Source organism: Gobio gobio (assembly GCF_949357685.1).
Source record: "Gobio gobio genome assembly, chromosome: 17".
Classification (NCBI taxonomy): domain Eukaryota; kingdom Metazoa; phylum Chordata; class Actinopteri; order Cypriniformes; family Gobionidae; genus Gobio; species Gobio gobio.
In genome coordinates, this window is record NC_137110.1 from 44778231 (window position 1) to 44798551 (window position 20321).

Consider the following 20321-nt stretch of genomic DNA (forward strand, 5'->3'; position numbering starts at 1 on the left):
TAGTTTGTGAAGGTTTTATTGAGTTTATTACAGCGAGTTACAAAAGAGGTTGGATAAAGTGATTTAGTGAAATTGTTGCATGACCAAACGCACATGCAAGAGCACAGGGCATCTGCACGCTTGTCCTGCTCACTTCAGTCATCGGGTGAATCAGGGTTCCCACACATTTTGACCAATGGATTTTCAGTTGTTTCTATTCATGATTACTGGGTCTGACGATCACTTGTCAGATAACACTTGTCATTCTGTGTTAAGCATTTTATGTTTCAAGTCCATTGTGAATAAATTGTATGGGTATTTTACCGTTTACACAGAACAAATTGTCTAACAATGAACACTTTCCCACCAGCGTTTTTTTTTAAAAGCATTATCATTTTCACAAAAAATGTCTTGGCCCCCAGAATATTGTTGTATGAATATCTGAACATACAATATAGCAAAAGAAAGAACAGAGCCTATGCTCTTAAAGGTGCAGTGTGTACATTTTAGCGGCATCTAGTGGTGAAGTTGTGAATTGCAACCGCTCACCCCTCCCTTTTGAAGCACATAGAGAAGCTACGGTGGCTGACACAGGACAAAGATGTCGTCTGAGACAGCAGGGAGTAGCATAGCGCTCTGTAGAGCAGTTTGTCCATTTAGGGCTACTGTAGAAACATGCTGGCGCAAAATGGAGACTCAGGGTGTGTCTCAATCAGCTCCCTAGTTCAGTAGTCATGTCCTGATCAGTGCCCTAAGTCAATGGGCTGACTCCCTGATCAGTGCCCTGACTACTAGGGAGCTGATCGAGACGCACCCTCACTGTAAGGGACCCGCGGTGTATGTAGATAGAATTGGCTCATTCTAAGGTAATAAAAACATAACGGTTCATTATGTAACCACTGAAAACATGTATATTATATTACATTTCTGTCAATAGATCCTCATAAATATTACACACTGCACCTTTAAACAAACAAAACATGTTATCTAGCTTCTTGCATTCTAGCTTCTGCATTAAAATTTGAATGTGGGTAAGTTTCATTAAAGACAAAAAAGCTAAGAAAATCATGTTTTTGTCGAAAACTGTCCAGATCGGATTCAGAACTACGATCAAAATAGATGGAGTAGATCGAGTCCATCAACACCCACAAAGTTTGTACAGTCACGTACCTTTTCGGGTTCTACATTTTATTCAGTAACGTTAGGCAGTTTTGATGTATATGCTGTTTTATGATCACTTTAGCTTACATGTGCGTAAGCAGTGCTTCTGCTTCACCGGGTTCGACTGGAGATTCTGCACTATTTCACAAGATGCGTAGTAGCGCCCCCTACTGTATGACAGTGAAAACATGGATCGCTGGAGCCGGAAAAACTCGACAGTGGCGGGGAAAGAGTTCATCGCCAGCCAAAAGCACATAATCATGAAATCCAAAGATTTTATTTACACAACTTTTCTGGCCCTGGAAATGTATCAGTTTTAAAATGCTCTGGTTTGTCTGTGTTTTCCACGACTGTGGGAACCCTGATGAATGTAGTCAGACGTCAGATACAGAGCTTCCTTCATTTCACCACTCATAAAACAGAAAAAACAACACTCAAAGGAAACGGACATAGACTAGCTTTGGTTCAGAATGTGTCTAGATTAAGGCAGGTTTGATCTGGACTAGCTCATTTTTAAAGTACTTTTTTTATTTTAGATGCTCTGAACCCTTTAATTGGCCACAATATTTTTAAAGTCTAGGTTCAATTCACGCCCTGTTTTTTTTCCAACAGCAAGATTTTATTAAGCTAAACATTTATGTGAACGTAAAAAAGGAAAAAGGAAACCTCGTTTCGGGTCTTGAGATTTCATGTCACGCTAATTAATGTTGCTTATACAATGTCAAGAAAAATACATAAATTAGATAAATACAACAAAAAAAAAAAAAATCCACAGAAAATGAATAAACTGATACATTTCAATTTCCGTAAGAGCACTCACGCTATGAACTGGGAGGTTGCGCATTTGAAACTATAAATAAAATAGTAAAACATTAACATAACAGGATGCAGATGTGGACAAGCCAGTTATGGCCTACTAGGTTTAAAATATATTAGTAAATTAAATGGCAAATTAATAACACTGTGTATTATTCAAAATATTTGCCAAAAGGAAGTTAAGTTAAGACCAGCTGGCTTTGAAACACTGGGCATTTTTTACACTTTTTGCAAAGGCAAAAAAGTTTTTCAGTCATAAGTGCCGGGATCAACAAGCACCATTATATCCTTATGCTGTGTGATGGAAGCTTGTGGATCCGTGAGTGTTCATGTGTGTCCTAAGGTTGGCTTTAAGGCATTCAGAAGTAAGAACTGAGTTGTGTTGGAAAGTGTGCCGATTCTGTTCAGTATAAATGTTCAGTCTTTATGAGCTAAAAACAAAACGCATTTGTTAAAAAGCTATAAATATTCCAATAACGTGAAAGGAAGGGGTCCAGAAGGGAATGTTAAAAAAAAACCCATTTCTGCAGTTACTCTAGGTTGCGTCAGTGTCGTAGGTTGTTATAAAGATGCTGTACAATAGTTTGCATATCTGTAGTGCTAATGCTGCTGTACAGCAAATCCTATAAATACATAAAAACATTATATTTCCCACCTGATATGATCTACATTAATCAAGTTTACCATCCCATTCCACTACAAATATTACTCTCCGTTTTTAGCAACACTAAGTGCTTAATTAGTTAAAAGCAAAGTCTTGTTTGCTGAAATAATCCATGTCCATTTAGAATTAAAAAAGCCCTAGATTGTCATCCAGTAACTAAAATAACTTCAGAGAGGGTGGAGATATGCAAAAGCAGGGGAACCGTCATTGGTCGGCAGGGGTTGCTATGGCGATCATGCAGCCAATCGTTGAGCAGCCAGTTCCTCCACGTCCTCACGGTTCTCGTTGAGCTCAGTGAGCGTGCGCACAAACCGAGTCCACTCGTCCTGCCGGGGCACTGAAATTTGCTGCAGACAAAAAACACGAAATGCGTTTCAATGACAAACTTATGGAGGCTTGTTTCTGCCAGGGAATAAAAGATCAATGTTAAAAAGTAATTGAGACTTGTTCATCTCACAATTTGGATTTTTTTGGGATCTCGGAATTCTGACTTTAGAACTCAAAATTGCAAGTTTATAGAATCAGAATTTTGATACATAAAGTCATAAATCTGATAAATTAAGCCTGAATTGCAAGATATAAACTTGCAATATTTTTTTTCTCGATTACTAGTTTATATCTTGCCATTCTGATGTTTTTTCTAACATATAAACTCGAAATTTTGAGAAAAAAAGGCAATTGTGAGATATGCGATTTTATCTCATAACTGACTTTTTTCTCAAAATTTAGTTTATATCTCGCAATTATAACTTTTCTCAGAATTGTGAGATATAAACTCGCAATAGCTGACAATTTTGTTGCAATTCAGACTTTTTAAATTGCAACTTAAAATCAGAATCGCAAATCTCAAATAGTCTGTTTTTTTCTCTCAATTACAAGTTTATATCTCGCAATTATAATTGTATAACTCGCAATTGTGAATTTATATCACAATTTTGCGAAAATAATCTCAATTCAGACTTTTGCAATTGTGAGTTTGTATCTCACAATTCTAACTTATTTTCTCAGAATCGTGAAATATAAACTCAAAATTGCAAAAAAAAAGTCAGCTGACAATTTTAGCTCACAATTCTAACTTTTTAATTCGCAAATTGACCTATCGGTAAGCCCATCCCCTCGAACGCAGATGAGCCAATGGCAGTTGAGTATCAGTCACACGTGGACCGGAACTCAGTTAAGTTGTTTTGCAGATCCAAAGTTTACAGTTTATTCCAAGCGCACCCCCTGAAACGGCATAGGTCTGTATATGTTTGCTTACTGTTAGTTGTATGAGTGTTTTAGTGTAATTAGTGTTTTAATGTAAAAAAAGTGTTTTAATGATAATGCAATGGAGAGAGAGAGTTTGTGAATAAGATATTAATGCGCACTTCTTATGCTTTGTTCAGCTCTTACAGTGATTTTTTTTGGAGTGAAAAGGGACACAATGAACTTCATAAACCATCAGTACAGTTTGGCTATCATTCGGAAGGGGTCCGTTACATTCTATGTCCAAAAACAACGTGGGTTTTCAAACTGACAGCTGTCATTGTAAAGACAGTGGGCCACTCAGTTTGTTTGTCCGAGTTAGCTACAGTAACTAAGGGGGGCGGGGCTTACCGATAGGTCAATTGAGTTTATATCTAGCAGCTGCATGTTAAAAGGTCAAAATTGAGAGATAATGTGGCAAATCTGAGAAATAAAGTCACATGTGTGAGAAACAAAGTCAGAATTGCAGATATAAACTCGCAATTCAGACTTTCTTTCTCTCAATTACGAGTTTATATCTTGCAATTCTGATGTTTTTTCTGAGATACAAACTCGATATTTTGAGTTATAAAGTCCCTTTTTTCTCGCTATTGAGTTTGTCTCGCAATACTGACTTTAAAATCCATAATTCTAATTTTATAACTCGAAATTATAACTTCATAACTCACAATTGCGAGTTTGTATCACAATTTTGCGAAAAGTCAATTGCAAAATATAAACTCAATTCTGTCTTTATCCTTGCAATTGCGAGTTTATACCTTGCAATTATAACTTATTTTCTCAGAATTGTGAGATATAAACTCAATTTTGAAAAAACTCAGCTGACAATTTTTAGTTTGGCTCGCAATTGCTAGTTTATATCTCGCAGGTAAATGAAAAAAAGTTACAATTGCGAGATAATAAAGTTTCTGAGAAATAAATTCAGAAATGCAAGATATAAACTCGCAATTCAGACTGTCTTTCTCTCAATTATTTTTGAGTTTATATTGTGCAATTCTGATGTTTTTTCTCGTAATTGCGAGATATAAACTTGCATTTGTGAGTTATAAAGTCAGAATTGTGAGTTTATATCTGAAATAATGAAGTAATTGTTCGATAAAAAGTCTAAAAAACGTTTTTAATTCTGTGGTGGAAAAAGCTTCCATACAAACTCCAGTATTTTTGAAAATTGTCTCAGCAGTGTGGTCCTCACCTCTCCAACGTCGTAAATGTGCAGCTGTCCCTCAGAGTCGCCGACGGCCACCTCCCGTCCCGAGTGAGCCCAGCGCACGCGGTTCAGCGCAGGGTTTCCTTCCACCATTACGCTTGCTGTGGGAACCTGAAGTAGCACATAATCATTCAAGATTTGTGGATTTGTTCATATTATATTTCTATGAGATATGTGTACCTCAGTTTCATTGTTAAGGTTCCACAGGTCCAAACGTCCGACCCCGTCCACACAAGCAAACAGAGCCGGGTGTGTGGGCGACCACATGACATCATACACGTAGTCTGAATTGTCCTCAAAAGAGTACAACGGCTTATTGTTCTGTCAGGAGAGACAAAAAAAGACCAGGGGTTGTTATTGTTAACTAAAACAAAAACTATCAAATGTTTTTGTTCATGGAAATAGAGCTAAAATTAATTATTAAATATAAATCATCAAAGGATTTTTTTAGCACTTCAAAATGGTTACTGATATAGCTGATGGGAATCTTTTTTCCATTTAACGTTAGTGCATAAATTATATATTGATACTTCACGTGATGCAAACATTTGTTTGGGAACGCTTTCTGTTGAGAAAAAGGGCTTCAACACAATGAAATGTGCTGTCACATGACAGAATTAGTCTGTTAAAGCACCGTTTCTCTGTAATGTTCAAAGATGCATTAAATCTATTAGGCCTATTCTTATTATTAAATTGTATATACAATTATTGTATTACTGTTGGTAAGAATTAGACGCATTACATGTTCTCAAACATCATTCGTTCTTTTTTTGTAATTTTGTCCAATTCTTTTTTTTCAGTGATTTGATGTTCCTTTTATTTTGTAACGTTGCAAGTAAAAATGTATTCATTTTGTTCTGAAGATGAAAAAGTCTAATTGAATTCTGTAGGTTACGCTAAAAAATTGTTGTTTCAACTTTAAGTAAGTGTTCATGCTGCCTTCAAATTTTAGTCAACTTAAAGTGTGAAGTTGTATTAAGTGTCAACTAAGATATTTGAGTTACCTCAAGTTAAATTTTTAAGTTGTGATAGCTAACTGCAACAACAAAAAATGTTACAGTGTATAAATTCTGAATCTTATTGTCAGGATTATGCTTAGTTTAGTAGCCTTTTTGTTCATATGTGTTTGTCACTTGTGTCTACAGTTCAGTTGAGTCTTGTTTAATCTCTAGTTAGTTCCCTTGGTAACTAATTATTACATTCACATGTCAATCATTATGTCTTCCTGTGTATTTAAGCCCTTAGTTTCATCAGCTCTTTGTTCGGTCTTGTATTATGTGGTAGTTATGCTTTATTCCTGGTACTCTCTTGCACTACTCATCGATTCATCACAGCAACAACGTGACACTTATGGAACAATTGTTTTTTGTTAGGTTTTTTTTAGTGATGACATCATCACGCACACCATTTTAATCAGTAAAAGGCCAAATGGAAACTTTAACATTAAAGGGAAAAGATGTGTTTATTTACTTTGAAGATGGTGGAACAGATAAGGATTATTCATTTTTTTGCCCAATTGTTTTTAGTCTTAGGAAAATTCCATATTCATAAGAAGAAATGGGCAGAGTACAAACCAAATTTTGAACACCTTTTAGCAGAGATAAAACAATATCACACCACTGTAAGAGGTCTTAAAAATAGAAAGGCTATTAAGACCGATCTTGTACTCTCTAAATATGTTTAATTTGCATCCTTTTATGTAATTTGGTCTCGTTTTATTTTTATTTCTATTTTATTTTGTGGTTATGGTTTGTCTTGTATACCTGTTTTAGTAGTGTATTTTGTGTATCAACCCTGGCATAAACAGATTTTGTTGTATTGTATTGTTAATACTGAATAAAAATAAATAAAAAAAAAGGCAAAATGGATGGAAACAGGCTGTGGAGAAAGACACTTTTCAAGGAAACTTTTTTTTAAACCCATATTCACTTTGTTGAAACCTGGATAGAAAACTCAAGCGATTAAAAAAAGAATTTTCATTCATTTAAATAAAGCGGAAATAAAATAAAATGAAAATATTAGATGAAAAGGTAAACTTAAAAAACTTAAATGAAAATGAAAACAAAAATAAAATAAGTTCATTTAAAGCAACAAAATGACTAAAAATGTATTAAAAATAAATTAAAGCTTCTTGTTATGTCAGGAGAGACACAAACAGACCAGTGTTGTTACTGTAAACTAAAATTATTTAAAAAAATATATTTATTGAAATAAAGCTAAAATTAAATAAAATATAAATAGATACAAAAATTTTTTACTTAAAAACCTTGAATGAAAATAACAAACCGAAATAGAAAAAGTTGAATAACTAAAATTAATACAACTGAAATGAAAATACTTTTAATTCAAATTCAAATGAAAACTAACACTAACAATATTAAAAAATACTATAATAATATATAAATAATACTAAATAAATCCTCCACCGGACCTGAGTTACCACTACAGTAGTGTAGATGTAGTGTTTATAATAGTAGTGTGTTTGGCACCTTGGTGCTCCAGAGTTTGACGGTCCAGTCAAAAGAGGAAGTGACGAACAGGTGAGAGAAGTCGACCGGTCCTGCCGCTGTGTGGCAGTCGAGCCCTGTGATTGGTCCATGATGACCCTCGAACATCTCACTGATGCCCGCTTTACTACAACACACACACACACACACACCAATAGAAATCAAACAATGTGGATGTGAAACTGACACAAACACTCAAGCGCTCACACTCTTACCTGCCATGTCTACAGGCGGTGTAGATGGACCCGTCCTCACTGCCCACAACAAAGTTATTGACGTCACCCAGAGGAAATGACATGGAGGTCACGGCAACTGACTTGGACTGTTTGAACACGAGCTCCAGACTGTCCTATAACACAAACACACACACACAGCAGGTGGGAGTTTGACTTTTGTGTATCTGGATGAAAGAGCGCGTTGTTTCAAACCCTAGTGAGTTGCCTACTAAGACTTTTTGTTGACGTTTTTAGGATTCATAGTAGAATTGTTATGTTAATGTTCGTGGCAGGCGCTTGTGTTCAAAGCGATTCAAGCCTTCCATAAACCTGTAATTCACATACTGACTGAACATATTTTGATCATATTTTTGGTTTTTCAGGACTCGGGATGAATAGAAAGTATTTGAAATAGAATTTTTTGTAACATGATAAATGTCTTTACTGTCACTTTTGATCAATTTAATGTGTCCTTGCTGAATAGAAGTATTAATTTCTTTAAAAAAAACAAAACAAAGCAAATCTTACTGGCCAGACACTTTTGATGGTAGTGTATGTAGACGGCGTGTGTGTGTCACCTGTGGTGTAGACAGCATGTCCAGACTCCAGGAGCACATCTTGCCATCTGTGGAGATGCTGATGAGGTTGTGAGCGTTCTGAGTCCCCACCACATTCACACAGTACACCGGGTGCTGGAGAGAGAGAGCAGTGATGGAAATGAGCCACCAGAACAGTGTGGATGATGATGATGATGCAGAGGTGTTTGTCCTTGTGTACCGTGTGAGCTGAGGCTGAGAGCGGCGTCCTCTGCACAGGGGTGCGTTTGTTACTCCGGTTGTCCCACAGGACGATCTGACCCGAGTACGTGCCTCCAACCACCAGATTAGGATGAAACTGTGCAAACGCTGCTGACATCACTGCAGACTGAATAAAGACATATTCCATGATCCAGGTGACCTTTGACCCTCAACATAAGGGGGGCTGCTAGCAATTTTGGGCCCTTTGAAAGAATATGATGTTGGGCCCCCTACCGCACCAACCTAGCTTTCCAAAATCTTTGTCTGCAATTTAATAATACTGACCAATTTAGCTCCGCTCGCTCAACCCAGAATGTCCCAATTGGCTGATGAAACATTGATTAAAATTAAGATACAATTTATACAAAAACGAAATTTACTTTAAAGAAAGGCTTTCTACAAAACAAAACTTAATGAAGTGGTCAAAATCATGTCTGACCCACTCCATGTCTCCTGGTATTGCGCATCTTATGATGTGTCCTTTCTCACTCATGCTGTTCACTTTTCATAATTAACAACATAGCCTACAGTACAGAGAAATTTCATGTGCGTTTTGCTTTTGGATTTTGCCGGAAATGCAGAAATAAGCCATAATTTTTTTACATTTGTAATTATTTGGTAGATTATACATTTATAATTTCGATTACATTACTACTAGTACTGTTACTACTAAGAAAATGCGTGGGCCCTTAGAATTGTCCTTACTTTCCCGCCCTTCGCGGAGCCCCTGCTCAACATAATAATATATCATATTAAAATATAATATCTAATAAAATAAAATGACTAAATAAAATATCATTGTTGTTATTAACAATACATTTAGTTTATTATGTATTTTGACATCTTGAGCAGGTTCAAGCCTTCCATACACCTGTAATTCACATACTGACTGAACATATAACCTCTCAGCAGATTCATTTGAAGAATTTTTAGGTTTACGGTGATTTTTGATTTATGTATGCATGTTTGACTTATTTAAATCATCCATCCATTTTCCAAAATTAAAATTAAATAAATAAAAAATTATGAACTATTGGTTTATTTTTTATGTAATTATTTATTGTAACAAAAATATGTATTGTTATTATTTTGTTTCTCAATCACAAATTTTCTTCTGTTGCGTCCCAGTCTCCTTCACAATCTTCTTCATTTTCAAGAGATAAATAATTTGTGATCTTAAGAACATTTGAAGTTCTTGTTACAGTATAATTATCCATCACAGTACTGAGTAATAATAAATAACTACATGTACTTAATTTTGGTTTAGGGTTAGTAGTAATTATGAATAATTTCTAGTTTTTACTATAGTAACTACATGTAACGAGGACACTAAAATAAAGTGTTGACCAAAATAATAATTGACATTATTTTAAAGCATTGAGATCGTCACCTGGCAGTGGAAGACATATTCCGGTGTGGTTTTCTTATATTTCATGTTCCAGACGAGAGCCACGCCGTCCGGCTCATGTGGCGCGTCCTCATTACTGCCATATGACGCCACCAGCAGCTCAGGGAACTGATGGGAAAAAGAAACAATGGGAAGAGTGAGGGGAACTTCACTCAAAAAACAGTTTTTAACTAAATACACCCTATCAGTCAAAAGTTTGGGCACACTTGACATAGCTGCATGATCATGTACCTGTGGTGACCAGTCGAGACAGGTGACGACTCTGTGTTTAGACCAGCGTTCGTCAGCAAACTGTCTGTTCAGGTAGAGTTTGGCCCCAGCCTGAGACTCCCTGAAAAAAACACAGTTACACTATCACACACCAGAGCCGTTCCACATGTGATAACAGATAAACAAACGCTCTCCTCACCCCTCTTTATCCTGAAGGTCTCGCCCGCTGTAGTCGAAAAACACATCCACCTGCTCTGAGAGAGCACGCTCCATGATACGAGAGCTGTGGTCGAAGAAACTCATGAACTCCTCTGAGTGGATAATCTGTTGTTTCTCTTCCTCCGTCAGCTCATGAGGCGGCCCTACACACAGCAAAAGTTCCCTCCATCAATATTCATTTAAAGCTAAATTGTTAAGAGACAACTGTCAAACATGATTTCTCTTGTTGCTGTGTTTTAGAGCGCTACCTTCTTCCTCCTCTTTTTGAGAGTCTTTCTCCTCTTGAGGCTCCAGAACAGGCTGTGTCACAGCCAGATCTTCCTCCTCTTCCTCATCTAAAGACAGCAGAGAAAGAGTTCAGTCTCATTCGCACACTGATGCTTTAAAGAAAAGCAGTGTGTGTGTGTGTGTGTGTGTGTGTGACTTACCATTTTTGTGATGAGTCTGTGTGGGCGTCTGGGTCTCTTTTGAGTATGACACCATCTCTTTGGGCGGGAAGTCCACCTGCGTGACCTTTGACATGCCCAACTTCAGCGGGCCACGTCTGCAGAAAATACAGACACATATGCTTAGACTGAAAAAGACTGTGGGATACACATAGAAATATCTGTGATAAATGATTAAATCAAAAAATTATAAATAGTTAAATTCAAAAATATTAAACAATTAAACTGACAATTATAAATTACATTTAAAAACAATAAATAAATAAATTCTAAGTAAATAAACAAACAATTAACTAATTAATGAAAATGTAATTAAAATAAATAAACTATAAAATAAAATAAACTATTAAATTAAAAACAATAAATGAATTAATTATTTAGTTAAAATAATCTAAAAAATAAATAATTATATAGCTTATGCATTAATAAATAAATGGGAAACAAATAAATCATCAATAAATTTATAAAAAAATAATCAAGTTAAAATAAATTAATGAATTAAAATAAATAAATAATTACATTTAAAACAACAATTAATTAATGAATTCATAATAAATACATTAAATTAAAATAACTGAATTTAAAAATAAACAATTCATTAGTTAATTAAAAAATAAAATGCTTAAATCAAAATAAATTAATTAAAAATAAATAAATGATTAAATTAAAACAACAAATAATTAATACATAAATAAACATTCATTAATAAATGGGGGAGACAAATAAATGAACAATAAAAAAAATTTAATAAATGAATTAAAAATAAATATTTAAATTAAAACCAGCAAGTAATACATTAATAATGATTAATAAATAATAAACGATAAGTAAATACAAAATTAAAATGACTGAATTTTAAAATAAATAAATAAACAAACAAACAAACAAACTAGAATTTCCATCTGCTGAGGGGTGATGATGTGTCCAAAAAGTCAGCACAACAGTTTAAGGGTACATACTAAACTACATGTAGTTTTACTAGTTTTAATTCTATGTTAAATAAGGAACATTTCATTATTCCACAGTTGGTCAAAAAAGGTAACCATAGCAACGGTGGACTGTCTGAACGCTTTCCGACAGGAAATAAGATTGTACACTGATAAATCATGGGTCACTCAAGCAGGGGGAGTGTAATGCAAACATGTTCAAACATTTCTGCAGAAATTACCTTTAAGATAGATAGACACAATTTAGCTAGCTATGCTAGTCACAGTGTATTCACACAATGCACTATTTGGTTCATCATGACTGTCCATGAAAAAAACGAAAGAGTGAGAGGATAAATGTGACAGAAGGATATATGAAGGAGAGACGGATAATAAAAGCAGAGAGTGCAGGTAAAGCGCAGCAGGAGTGATATTAATGAGAGCGAGACATCAGTACCCGAGCTGAGAGTCTGAATGGAGCAGTAGAGTAGAAGGGTCAGAGTCCCAGTGAAGAGTCCTGTTAGAGACACACGCATGCGGACGTTACAAGGGAGAGTCGCTGTTATACACAAATATACATGTGCATGCAGATGACTTTCACATTGTACACAATGCAATACAGACAATAGAAATCAAACCCCAAAGTACTTTACATATATTGTATTACAGTATGTGTTTATCTGCATGTCTGTGTTTATTAAGGCTGGGTCTGTTATGATGTAAAATGGTAGAAATGTGTCCACCGGTTTTGCTGTACAGTGTACACTGCATTCAGAAAATATTCGGACCCCTTCTTTGTTTTTGTTTTTTGTTATGTGTGGACAAAAATACTTTAAATTATCTTTTTTCTACTGTTTTTAAAATGTGAAAAAAGGGGGTGAATACTTTCTAAATGTACAGTATATATTTGATATGTGACATGTATATGCGTAGATATTTTGATATATAGAATTAACAACCAACTAAAACTTGTGTATGATTATTATTATTATTGTGGATGATTTTTGAAACGTGTAAGGATTTGTGTTTTTAATGTGTGATGTGATGTGATTTTTAAACATTAATGTGCATGTATCCATGTCACCAGTGTCAAAGACAAATGTGTGACAAACAGAATGGACAATAAAGTTAAACTAAACTAAACTGAAGTGCCAATCTGCAGTGATGGGTTTATTGTACTTTTTTCAACTGCTTTTAAAGAAAATCATGTTGAATCTCTGAAAACTGAAAATGACAGAAAATATTGTGACAAATTAAAAGAATGGGAAAAATAGATGAAAAGATGTTAAGACGACGATGAAAACATTTTTACAGTGCAACATGGAGGAATGTGAAATACAGAGCGTGAAGCAAAGTTAAGTTGCTGATGCTTTCCAGGCAAAATATTAAAATAATGAAATCTGAAAGCTGAAAGCTGTTTTTTGAATGATTTATGTCATGAATAATAATTTAAAAAAATAGAATGAAGAATCTTTTATTTGTAAATTGCTTAATTCCCTTCATTAACCAAAAACAGACTTTATCACATGGTTGATTAATGTACATAATTTGTAAAATATATATAATCACATTTTAATAGAATTTCAAGCAAAATGAACTACACTATCTTTCAGATGTTTGGGGTAAGATTTTAAAAATATTTTTGAAAGAAGTCTCTCATGCTCATCAAGTCATGTATTTGATAAAAAATACAGTAAAACTATAATATTGTAGTAAAAATAATAATACTATATGTTTTTTTTACAGCGCCTTTCCAAACCCCATGGTCACTTAAATGTAGGTTAGAGGAATACAGACAAATACAAACATAAAAAATACAAAAAAGGACTTGAGTGATATCTTGAGGTAGAGCATTCCACAACCTAGAAGCGTTTTCATCGATCGGATCACAAGTGGACGACGCTAAATACAGGTGTAAGCGGGGTCTAAAACGTTTTGAGCTTGTCCGCTTTAGACCACTTCCAGAGGTAGTCGAAAACGCATTCAACCGGATTGCTTTCATGGTGTAAACGCTCATGTGGTGGAACGTGTTCGAAAAGCCACAAAGACGCCTACTCTCCGCCTACTGACCTCACACGTAAACATTATAGGAAGCGCACTAGCAAGATGGGATTTAAACTTTGTCGGCTGAAGACCCAAGTTTGGCTTGAAGATGAAAACTGCAACAAGCACAATGTTCTCTCACCATTGATGATTTCTTACACACACTCACAGCGTTCAGCTGGTCTTGTGGCTGTCAGAGCAGAAACGAAAGCGGCTGCTCTCCGTATGTTTTTTCATAGTCTCCGGGCGTTCATATGTAAATTGCGCTAGCTTATTTTGTTCATTAGATCGAAAGACCTGAAAAAAACTGTTTACCCGCCCATAGACCCTCCCCTCAAAGACATCAGGACAGAAGTGGTTGAAAGTGGACAAAAGAGACGGATTAAAACACCAGGGGCCAAATTTACTAACAGCTTGCACCAGCGCAAACCCTCTTTTGGCCTTAAAAACTGTGCGTCTTTCCAGTCCCATCCACGCTTTGTTGGAATTGTTCTCTCAAGCTAATTTTCCCTGTTTAGTAAATCTGGCCCCAGGTGTAAATGGGTACGTGTCTCCCTCATCTACGTGTGATCCGATCGACCAAAACATATCTTAATAGCAGGTGTAGACAAGGCCTAAAAGATTTTACCAGATCTAGATGGTGACCAAACTAAATTTAGGAGTCAATTCCATGGTAGAAGATCTTAAGGAACGAACAGGGGCATAAGGCTAAAGTAAATCAGATAAATATGAAGAACCAAGATTATGAAAAGCTTTGTAAGTGAGGGTTAGTACCGTGAGGTTTATACACAAGAAAACTTGAATACAGTGAAGGTGATGAAGAATTGGAGTAATGTGCTCATTCATTCTTGTGAGAGTGATCCCACGGCTGCAGAGTTTTGAACAGATGGTAAATGTTTGATTTTTTTAGCTGAAAGGCCATTAAAAAGGGAGTTAAAGTAATCAATTTATAGAAATATTATTACATTATAAAATACATGTTTTCTATTTTCTATATATTTATTCTATACATGTTAAAATGTAATTTATTCCTGTGATGTCAAAGCTGAATGTTCAGCATCATTACTCCAGCCTTCACATGATCCTTCAGAAATCATTCTGATATGCTGATTTGCTGCTTAAAGGGTTAGTTCACCCAAAAATGAAAATTCTGTCATTAATTACTCACCCTCATGTCGTTCGACACCCGTAAGACCTCCGTTCATCTTCGGAACACAAATGAAGATATTTTTGTTGAAAGATGATGGCTGAGAAAGGCTTCAGATAGGCCTCCATTGGCATTCAGTACATTTACACTCCCAAGACGCGTAAAAGGCACTTAAAACGTCGTTACAAAATCCATCTCACCACAGTGACTCTACAATAATTTTATGATGCGACGACAATAGTTTTTGTGCGCAAAAAAAAATCAAAATAACACCTTTATCCAACCTGTTCTTGTCTTCCGTGTGTGCCTCCACGACGCATGCGCGAGAATATGACGCAGATCCGGCGTTCGGACACATGACCCAGAAGCGATTTGTTTACAAGCAGAGGAAGACGCGCGTGTCTAAGCTGTTGGATTCTACATTGATCGTGCTTTAGGTCTCGGCGTAGTTCTCAAAATGGGGTCAAAGTGTGCATTTCATGATTCAAGATTCAAGATTCAAGAATTCATGGATTCCCGAACCCCGGCGTTACGTCATATTCTCGCGCATGCGTCGTAGAGGCACACACGGAAGACAAGACCAGGTTGAATAAAGTCGTTATTCTGATTTTTTTTTGCGCACAAAAACTATTGTCGTCGCATCGTAAAATTATTGTAGAGTCACTGTGGTGAGATGGACTTTGTAACGACGTTTTAAGTGTACGAGGTCTTGTGAGTGTAAATGTACTGAATGCCAATGGAGGCCTATCTGAAGCCTTTCTCAGCCATCAGCTTTCAACAAAAATATCTTCATTTGTGTTCCGAAGATGAACGGAGGTCTTACGGGTGTCGAACGACATGAGGGTGAGTAATTAATGACAGAATTTTCATTTTTGGGTGAACTAACCCTTTAAGGACCATTTGTTATTATCAATGTTGAAAAAAGTTATGCTTCTTAATATTTTTGTGGAAACCATGATACATTTTTTCAGGATTCTTTTATATATAATGTTCAAAAGAACAGCATTTATTTGAAATATAAACATTATAAATGTCTGTTCATCCTTGTTTATTAACATATATATATATACCTGTTTTTTATCTTACTTACCCCAAACTTCCCTCTACCTCTAGTGTCTCTGACGTTCTTTATCAGTGTACACATGTGTGTGTCTCACCTCGGCCCCGTGCCGCCGTCTCCTGAGTCCTGGCTGCCCGTTTCGCTGGGTGTGTCCACTGATTTGGCAGAGGGGGACATGGGAGGGGGGACTAAATAGTGAAACAGACACGTATCCTCTGTTACCACGCGCAGAGGTTGCACTACGCACACATGCATAAGCAGGGTGAAGGGGGGGGGGGGTTGAAATAAATAAAAAAAAGAGCATTAAAACATTCAAGTAAAAAAGGATACATAAAAAGGTAGGTAAGCAACAAAAAGCACGAGGGTGGTGCAAGAAACACGACGAAGCAGCAAAATCAAAGAGGTTTGAGCCAAAAAAAAAAGAAGAAAAGACAAAAAGGGCAGTGGTTAATATTCATGCAGGATCCACATGCATTAAAAAGACATCAGAGCTTATTCCAAACCAAACACAAAACATTTAGTTAGGAAATAAATAATAATGGAAACTAAAACCAGAGGAAATGGATAACATAATTATGACTAAAAAAATGAGCTTTATTTTAAGGTTTTGGGTTCTTGTCAGCTGGTCAGGCTGGGTAAGCAGCTAACAAACCAGCAAAACCAGCTTATGCTGGCTTAAAAAGGTCATATATATAAAATAATTAACACACACACACACAGACATACACACATATATATTGGTGCTGTCAATCAATTAATTAAAAATGTATTTAATCGCACCTAACATTAAAATTTTAAATATATTTTTTTATACTGTAATGATTTCACAATTAATCTCCAAATTAACGTAGAATCAACATAAAGACAGTATATTTTAGATATTTGATCTAACAGGTAGGAAATTTAAAGAAATTAAATAAATTGAATAAATAAAATCGGTTTGAATGAATGATACAATAGCTCACTCATAAATACCTCACTTGTTTCATTACTGGATGAATCAGCATTTTTGAACAAATCTCTTGAATGAATGATTCAATGATAAATACATTTTCAACAGTCACTTGTCGCCACCAACTGGTGTAATGATTGCAATTGATACAATTGTTATGTATCCGCTTCCGGAGACATCAGTGTTTATATCATATGAACTACTTCTGTGATAATATGAATGATTGCAACAATGTAAATAATGAAACTATGGTTGAAAAGAAGCTGTTTCATACATATACATGACAACTGCTCTCTCTGGATCAGCACAGATCTGAATGTTTTGCTGTGATCGCACTTGTCTAAGGTTTATATATATATATATATATACCAGAAATAATAGCATGAGCCCTGCTTTCTCCTTATTGTCTCAGATCACCTGATAGGTGTCATTAACATGTAAGGTGTGTTAATGTGTTAATCTGTCTGATGAACAGAAAAAGGTTGCATTATTTTTGCTGTATAGTTCAATAAATAGCCTTTTCTCGTTGAGTTTTGAGTTCTGAAAGTTACAGAATGTGCATCAAGCTCTTACAAAAACCCAGAATTCTTCCTGATATGACCCCTTTTAAAATGTTTTTAGTAGGTTGTTTGTTGTTAACACTTGTTAGTGACAAAAACCTAATTTAATTTCCCATGCTGCTTTGTTGTTTCATACCCATGGAGGCATCCACTATCCCCATGCTCTGCAGCAGGGCCTCTGCCTCCCTCCTCTTCCTCTCCAGATCAGAGTCATCCTGCGGGGGAGACGCTCCCTCCTTCCGTCCATCCTGCTACAGCAGGAGATGAGAGAGAGAGAGAGAGTGTGTGTTTCAGTATATCACAAACACAGAAGTCAAATCACTACAGGTTAGACCACAGCTCACCTCTTTCTTCTTGCGTTCTTCCTCTTTCCTCTTCTTCTCCTCCCTGATCTGAGCCAGTCGTTGTTTCTTTCTCTCTAACTCTGCTTTCAGCTCACTTTTGTCAGACATTCTGCAAACAGATACACACACATTTAAGTCTTGTGAGTGTATTTGCCAAGAAAGCCTTTGCTTACTTGCTGGATGCTGCTTTTATTTCTATGATTCATACATCACGAGCGGCCTCTAGTGGTCATTCAGGGAATATCACACACACACATCTGAGGTCATTCTGGTCCACCACACCCACGTGCTCAATGTGCAGGAATCATTACCAACACGACACTACTGCTTCCTCAACAGCGTCACTCTGGTTTAATGAATAGGACACATTTAGCAAACTTATTGTTGCAGGGTTGAGCAAAAGTCTGAATTTGAGAACTGGATCTTTTCAATTTATGAGTGTGAACTTGAATTGAACACAAACCACAGGAGTTTGACCTGGAATTTGAAGGGGAATGACAGGAAGAGGAATTTACTAAACTGAATTGCAATGACTTGAAATTTATTTCAAAAGCAACTGAAAAAAAAAGTGCCTTTCCTAATTTACTTGCAATATATATATTATATATATATATATATATATATATATATATATACCCTGCACTTAAATTTAATGTGAATTTTGTAATTTGCTTTTATATATTTTAGTATTTCTTGTTTTAAAGTGATTATTTTGTTTTTATTTAATTTATGTAATTTTTATGTAATAAATTGATGTAAAATGTGTAATCTCTCTCTCTCTCTCTCTCTCTCTCTCTCTCTCTCTCTCTCTCTCTCTCTCTCTCTCTCTCTCTCTCTCTCTCTCTCTCTCTCTCTCTCTCTCTATACTGCCTGGATTTATCAATAGTGTAAATGCCTGTGTGTTAGAAGAATTTCAGAAGTCCATCACAAGTTTTAACAATTTAATTTTGATTATTTGTGCCAATTTATTCTCTGACATGTAAAATACTTTTTCTGATTTAATATATTTCTCTAAACTAAGTTCAACCTTGTCAAAACAATGAACAATTGATCCATCAATACAGTCATAAATCTTTTGTATGTATGTATGCATATATATATATGTGTGTGTGTGTGTGTGTGTGTGTGTGTGTGTGTGTGTGTGTGTGTGTGTGTGTGTGTGTGTGTGTGTGTGTGTGTGTGTGTGTGTGTGTATTTGTCAATAGGTGACATTTCAAATGTTGCTAATATTATCTAATGTTCATGGAAATACTTGTGTGTAAGATTTATTCTGATATATAAAACTTTATTAATTACAGTAGTTTACTTTTATAAAACTGAATTTTAATTCTAATACTTCACACCTGACTCAAATTTAGGAACTGAACTGGAACTACATTAGGTTTTTCTGAATATATCCTGAACATTTATCAAATATATTTACCAGCAAACTTCCTGCATAACTTCATATAAAAATAATAATAATCTTACATTTTATTTACTTTATTTATTTACATTTTATTAATCTCATATTTTGTTTACTAAATGACAACTCGTGTTGTCTGAGAAGAGTTGACACAGCCCCAATAACACACACACACACACACACACACGGGACACTCCTGTAAGAGTCCCGGATGGTCAGTCAATATGGCTGCATAGTGAAACCGCCCGGTGAAAACACGCAAACTAACATAAAACCATTTGTTTAAAAGCATAATTACTTGTGGGGTCATACATTTGATTATTTAAACCTCGCGCGCAGGACTGTTCATCAGAAAACGGATGAAAAACATCATCATCTGTCCAGTTGCATCAGTTGTAAATTTATGTTTCTTTTTTTCTTTTCTTTTCAAAACCATTTGAACTAATGTTTAAAAACACAATACATTATGAATTCATTTTGAACTTTGTTTTAAATTAATTTCTGTAAGTCTGTACAAGTTATTATAACATAAATGACAGTTAAACCGCACACGTCAGACGGCCTCATGAATCAATGCAGAAACATCGACATTAAAACACACAATAATTCATTATAACACTAGAAACCCTACTGATTAATAAAGAAAAACATTGTTCTTACTTGAAATAAAATGTTAGCGGCTTGGAGTCGGTATGAAGAGGATTATTCTTCTGTCAGCGGACTAATAACTTATTATCCTCTTTCTCTGTTGTGACAGCAGCGGCAGTGCTGAATCTGGGATGCGGCTACGGGTGCCGTGAGGCGCTTTTCTCAAACAGAGCGGATGCAGCGTTTCATAAAGTGACCACTAGATGGCGCACGTTGGTTTAATTGATTAGTGATGAACTTCCTTTAGTTTAGGACACAACACAAATACCTGCCATCCCAGTATCGCGATTCCGTACTGGAAAATTTAATACGTACGTAGTGGACGTATGGAGTGATTTGTTTTGGTATTTGTTGTAGCGTTG

The 20321-nt window shown here is 35.6% G+C and overlaps 1 protein-coding gene across 4 annotated transcripts; it reads right to left on the reverse strand.

Annotated features, from left to right (window-relative positions):
- Positions 1–2: 2 nt before the first annotated feature.
- On the reverse strand, positions 3–20100 carry dync1i2b (dynein, cytoplasmic 1, intermediate chain 2b). 4 transcript variants are annotated; one of them, XM_079841120.1, is made up of 17 exons: positions 19972–20100; positions 17907–18015; positions 17699–17813; positions 16148–16238; positions 12258–12317; positions 10857–10972; positions 10677–10763; positions 10409–10571; positions 10231–10330; positions 9982–10107; positions 8572–8718; positions 8373–8486; positions 7795–7928; positions 7562–7706; positions 5253–5393; positions 5058–5183; positions 3–2967 (listed from the first exon to the last, which is right to left on the reverse strand). In XM_079841120.1, the coding sequence occupies exons 2-17, from the start codon at positions 18012–18014 to the stop codon at positions 2854–2856; spliced, it is 1887 nt and encodes a 628-aa protein (XP_079697246.1). In that variant the 5' UTR covers position 18015; positions 19972–20100; the 3' UTR covers positions 3–2853. The 4 variants fall into 4 exon arrangements, with proteins under 4 accessions (XP_079697246.1, XP_079697245.1, XP_079697248.1 ...); XM_079841119.1 differs by having other exon boundaries at positions 16148–16289; XM_079841122.1 differs by lacking the exon at positions 12258–12317.
- Positions 20101–20321: the final 221 nt, after the last annotated feature.

Excerpts from the sequence above, each read along its gene's own strand:
- dync1i2b (XM_079841119.1), bottom strand. The coding sequence starts at position 18,014 with ATGTCTGACAAAAGTGAGCTGAAAGCAGAGTTAGAGAGAAAGAAACAA. Across the intron at positions 10,572-10,676 it reads TCAAAAAGAGGAGGAAGAAG|GGCCGCCTCATGAGCTGACG; the intron begins GTAGCGCTCTAA and ends TGCTGTGTGTAG. Across the intron at positions 8,487-8,571 it reads TCTCAGCCTCAGCTCACACG|CACCCGGTGTACTGTGTGAA; the intron begins GTACACAAGGAC and ends CTCTCTCTCCAG.